The 6,000-nt window shown below is 41.4% G+C and overlaps 1 protein-coding gene across 2 annotated transcripts in view; it reads right to left on the reverse strand.

The window, feature by feature from the left end:
* Positions 1-5,122, reverse strand: part of LOC141117516 (receptor-interacting serine/threonine-protein kinase 3-like) — a 30,225-nt gene extending 25,103 nt beyond the window's left edge. Inside the window, exon 1 of one of the 2 annotated variants that reach the window (XM_073610414.1) lies at positions 4,921-5,122. In XM_073610414.1, coding sequence (XP_073466515.1) covers positions 4,921-5,054 — 134 coding nt within the window. In that variant the 5' untranslated portion in view covers positions 5,055-5,122. The remainder of the gene's footprint in view (positions 1-4,920) is intronic. The other variant, XM_073610415.1, reaches the window with a different exon arrangement.
* Between the last annotated feature and the right edge of the window lie 878 nt (positions 5,123-6,000).

Raw genomic sequence — 6,000 nt, forward strand, 5'->3', positions numbered from 1 at the left:
TGGGCACGCGCCTGCCTCATACCATGTGACCGTGCCCGCAGACTCGATGTCCGCCGGTGTCCCGCGATCGTGTGACGGAGCGGCAGAACGGGGAGATGCCTATGTAAACAACACATGACACGTGACATGACAGGGATCTACTGCTCCCTATCATCGGGAGCAGTGATCGTTGTCATGTCAGTGGTAGCCCATCCCCGCCACAGTTAGAATCACTCCCTAGGACACACTTAACTCCTTGATCGCCCCCTAGTGTTTAACCCCTTCCCTGCCAGTGTCATTTATACCGTAATCAATGCATTTTTATAGCACTGATCGCTGCATAAATGACAATGGTCCCAAAATAGTGTCAAAAGTGTCCGATGTGTCCGCCATAATGTCGCAGTCATGATAAAAATTTCAGATCGCCGCCATTACTAATAAAAAAAAAAGAAGAAGAAAAATAAATCTATCCCCTATTTTGTAGAAGCTATAACTTTTGCACAAACCAATCAATATACGCTTATTGTGATTTTTTTTTTTTTTTACCAAAAATATGTACAGGAATACATTTCGGCCTAAACTGAGAAAGAAATTATTTTTTTTATATATTTTTTAAAAAGTAAAAAAAATATTGCTTTTTTTCAAAGTTGTCTCTCTTTTTTTGTTTATAGCGCAAAAAACAAAAACCGCAGAGGTGATCAAATACCACCAAAAGAAAGCTCTATTTGTCGGGGAAAAAAGGACATCAATTTTGTTAGGGCGCAGCGTCGCATGACCACGCAGTTGTCAGTTAAAGCAACGCAGTGCCGTATAGGAAAAAGTGCTCTGGTCAGGAAGGGGGTAAATTCTTCCGGGGCTGAAGTGGTTAAGTACATGACTTTCTCGGAGTTTCACTTTTACATATGAGCTTTGTGTGCTCCTCATACATGGAGTATTTCCTTTTTCTTTCACACATTCCAGACCTGATTGTAGTCAGTTCACCATCTGTCACAGTTAGCTTCCCATCCAGCTGCTCTTATCACTCCCGGGCTGCAGAAGTTCTGTCACTATACACTCCCAACCCCGGAATTTCCTAGGCTGGGGTTTTCCCAAATCTCTGCAGAAATTTCCACCCAACAAAAGCCACACTGTGATCTATTGCAGTGTCTGAGCTCTGGGACTCCTCTCCATTCATTGATATGTGATACCATGCAGTCACTATATAGCTGATAAATCTCCACAACACAACAACTTGTATAATTGACGTAATGGTAATACAGGTAATACCGGATAATTAATAATGTGATGTGGCAAAACTTGGAGCGTACTCGTATTTAAAAATTACAATTCATTAGGCCCCATATAAGTTTTGCCACATCACATTATTAATTAACCACTTTGCCTCTCGCACCTTTTCACCCCCTATGGATCAGAGCAATTTTTACATTTCTGCTATGGAGCTGTTTATTCGGCAATAACTTTTTAATAAATAAAGACAACAAAGGAAATACATATATTGTTTTTTAAGGACAAACAAGGCTTTTTCATGATATTGTCTTGTAACAATGATTTTTTTTCCACAATCTTTAGACAATAAAGCACAACAAATCTAAACAAAACACACTTTTTCTTTTTCTTTTTTTTTTTTTTTGAGCAGTGTTAGTTTAAAAATAAATAGTGCTACTGCATATCAAACGTGCACATTTTTTTTCTTTAATTCATCCTGTTTAAAATGACTCTAAAATTCTGAGTCTGGTAAAAAGCATTGAAAAGGTTATTACAAATGATATAGAGTGTTTGTTTTTGTTTTTTTGTTTTGTTTTTTCAATTTTGAGCCTTTTAAATAGAAAATGTGTAAATATACGTTAAATGTGTAAAAATATTAACAAACTAAACAAAAAAGTTTTAAATATTAATAGTCAATAAAATACAAACAGTCAAGAAAATCAGAAGTAAACTAGTAAAGAGAATACTAGGTGGGGGAAGCCTGTGTAATAAATTCTGGCATAATCCCCTAAATGATTAGAAGTAAAGAATTGTGTCCCAGTGTCTCCCCAAAGGGGGGGGGGAGACACTGGGAAATGGGGGTTTTATAATCCCCATTTCCCAGTGTCGTCCCCCCCCCCCGGGGAGACCTGGGAAACAATTTTTTCTAGAAGTAAAGTAAGTTGAAGCGAGAAGGAGACTAAGGAGTTAATTAGGGCTGATTAGCATAAACTAAGGGGTTAAACAGAGGAACAGTTCATGTAAAAAAAACAAAACCTTTTTTGTACTTGTCAGGTTGCTTTAACCAAGTCATCTGCAGATCTAACATTATACCTTGGATCTGCAGATGAATGAACAGAAAGATACAAATGTAACAATATGTTACTTTGTATCTTTGTATAAATGGGGTCTGGAGCAGTGCTGTTTATAAACAATGATAGACTGCTTTTTTGACAGCTAGAGCTGCCGACTTTTTCTCTTAGACCCCTTTCACACTGGGGCGGTTTGCAGGCGTTATTGCGCTAAAAATAGCGCCTGCAAACCGACCCAAAACAGCCGCTGCTGTTTGTTCAGTGTGAAAGCTCGAGGGCTTTCACACTGAAGCGGTGCGCTGACAGGAGAAGAAAAAAACTCCTGCCAGCCGCAACTTTGGAGCGGTGAAGGAGAGGTGTATTCACCGCTCCTAAACCGCTCCTGACCACTGAAATCAATGGGACAGCGCGGCAATACCGCGGCTATAGCCACGCTATACGAGCGGTTTTAACCCTTTTTTCAGCCGCCAGCGGGGGGTTAAAACCGCACCGCTAGCGGCCGAATACCGCGGTAAAGCAGCGCTATAAATAGCGCTGTTTTACCGCCGACGCCCCCTACCTCCCCAGTGTGAAAGCAGCCTTAGTAAACGGTAATGACAGCTCTGATTAATCATAGCTGACAATTACTGTACACTGGGAGGGGGGTCCCAGAAGCAGAGCAGAGAGACTGGACGTGCTACACACATCCGGTATACAATGATGAACTTTTTGGGGCATGTGTAGCAAGCCCAATGTCTGCAACTAGTTATTTAAAGTAGTGTTTTTGCAACAGGCAATCTGTCTGGTAAATTTGTCATAAGAGGAACAGCATAGCACAATGTTAAGGGACCTTTCCTATGGGCCAGCTGTTGAAGGGGGGGGGTTAAAATTAAGCAGTAACATTAAGCAGCTGAGCCATGGTTTTACCACCCTCCATCTACCCACCTGAACTGTAACATTACAGCCAGGACAGGGCTATACACATGCCGCAGCCACGTTGATTCGCTTCGTGGCTGCAGCATTTTTATAGGGGCACTCCCTGTCAAACTTGTCCACAGCGTTCAATAGGGCCGCATTGCAACCACGAGCTAAACAATCTGTTCTCAGTTGCAGCGTGGTCCCCCAATGTAAAACTGCTGGTCGGCACTTCTATGTATTTTATGGGAACTTATAAGGTCTCATGCACACTGCAGCTCTCATTTGACATAAATTAATATTCTGGTCAATGAATGTGAATGAATCCTAAAGCAATGTTTCATCTACGGTTTGCTAGTCTTTTTAATAATAATAATGATGATGATGATAATGATAATAATAATAATAATAATAATAATAACTACTACTACTAATTAATATTATTAAACACTTGCCGACTGGCCACAGTACATTTACTGTGGGTGGCCAGCATGGGCAGGCTGGGTAACATACATGGACGTGATCCAGCCTGTTCCGGGTTAGGGTTGTGCTCTGCTGGACACAGCGGATTGTGGATCCCGGTACTACTACTACTTATTATTATTATTGATACTAATAATAATGATAGTATTAATAACAATAATCATAATAATGTGATTATTATTATTATCCAAGATTTATATAGAGCCAACAGTTTGTGCAGCGCTTTGAAATATAAAAGAAGACATTACAAGAGAATTAGGAGGACCCTGCTCATGAGAGCTTACAATCTAAAAGGAGGGGCAAGTGATACTAAAGGTAATAAATGTGGGGATGAGTTAAACTACAGACTTTTTTTTAGTTTAGGATATTGTAGAGAGGGATTGGAATCCCTGTCAGGTTTTTATCTCTGTCTGTGCTCTTATTAGGCTTTATGTACACTGCTGCTGGTAAACATTTAGAAGAAGTTGGGTGTATTTTTCCAGCTGCCCCTGAACTTTCCTCTATGTTATCTTATCAGTACATGTACACAGGGTCCTTTATAGTCATTTCTAGGCAGTTGAGTTTAGAAGCTTTTTTTGGAAAGCAAAAAAAATGCGTTCAGGACGGATGTTCAGAGGCATTTGAAGTGCAAAAAAATGCCTCTAACAGCTTGTAAATGCCTGTAAACGCGGTAACTCGCCTTTAGCCGTATTTCGTTTACTGACGTTTTTAATGGAGATACATTTTTGACTATTTGAAAAAAAATGCTTCTAAACTCAAACGCAGCTAAACGTGGCTAAACGCGACATGTAAACGTGGCAAAACGGACTATCAGTAGCTGTCAAGTTAAATCATTCAGGAGAGGTTTCAAAACGTCCCGTGTACATTAAGCCCTAGGGAGATTCACCCTCTCTATTTGTCCTGTTTACCAACATCTTCGAAAGTGAAAGTACATTTTGGGTTGTCATCAGAACAGTAATAGAAGGGGAAATCTTCCAATGGGGACACTAGTTCTGGTGACAACCAGGGATGCCCTCACTTTGGAGGGATTTCCTCTCAATTCCTGTTTTGGCTATAGGACAAGAAGTGAAGGCAAATCTCCCCAATGGCACATGGATGGCATAGATGGTTATAACCTTTCCTTACTCTAAAATTATTAACAAAAAAAGTTTTGGCTTTAGTTCTACTTTAATGGAGACAGTAGAAGTTCCATTTTTAGGGGGAGGCGGGATAGGTTTCCCTAAAGAAAGAAGTTTTCAGGGTTTGTCCAAGAAAAACAGTGTTCCAGAGATATCTTGTTTGTACATACCTATGGCCTTCTTGCACCACTTTGAGTGCTACCTCCATTTTCAGCGTCTGGCTCCATCCTCTATAGACATTCCCAAATCCTCCACATCCCACCATCTCCAGCCTCTCCAGATCTCCGGTTGGGAGAAGCAGCATGTTGGAGCTCTGCAGACAACACAATTACTGAGCTGTTCCAGGCGTGAAGGGATTTACTAATTGCTGAAGGGGTGGAGACCAGAGCCTATAGAGGAAGTCACACTGCGTGTACACAATTACACTGTGACTGCAGACAGGGAATTTCTGCTCTTGCTTCACTGATGTTATTTGGCTTATTTAAAGTCTTTTATTACATTCTAAAGGCAATGACTTTTCTTTGGTGTGTTTGTTCTTTTTTTTTGTGTGCACAAGAGATTTCTGCATTTCTCAAGCTATCCTTCTACAACTAAAGCGGGGTATACACACTGCCTTTTTTTTTTTTTTTCATTCAGTTGGCAGGCTGAACGAAAACAAAAACTAAGGGGTTCCCCCATCCACAAAAGTGAGGTGGTTGGAGGAATTCTCGCCACTGTGCTATTGTATTATGACAGTGGGGACTCCTTTGGTGTCAGAATACACCGATCAGCGTTGCAGAGGCTGGTTGAATGAAAAATCTCCAACATCTTGTTTGACAAAAGTCGATTTTTAGATCAGCTTCTCACAAGTAGGAATGGCCAGAGATAAGTCACTGCTGAACCGGCCAAATTACGCTTCATCTATGGCCAGCCTAAGATTGGAACCATTAATTGTACCAAGTTGATTGATCGATCAACTTGGGCACAACCAGCCTGACGGACAACATGTTTGTTGTTTGGAAAAAAAACCCTTCAAAACCCCTTTAACCACTTCCCATCCCGCGTATAGACATATGATGTACGCAAGGTGGCTCTCTCTTCCTGGGTGGCCGTCATATGACGTCCTCGGCTTCCCGGCCGTCTAGGGGGGCGCGTGCGCCCGGCTTGTCCCTTATGAGCCGATGCGCATGCACGGCGATTGCTTGTCACAGAGCAGGGACATAGATCTGTGTGTGTAAACACACAGATCCACGTCCTGTCAGTGGAGAGGA

Source organism: Aquarana catesbeiana, linkage group LG13 (assembly GCF_042186555.1).
Source record: "Aquarana catesbeiana isolate 2022-GZ linkage group LG13, ASM4218655v1, whole genome shotgun sequence".
In the NCBI taxonomy this organism is placed as follows: domain Eukaryota; kingdom Metazoa; phylum Chordata; class Amphibia; order Anura; family Ranidae; genus Aquarana; species Aquarana catesbeiana.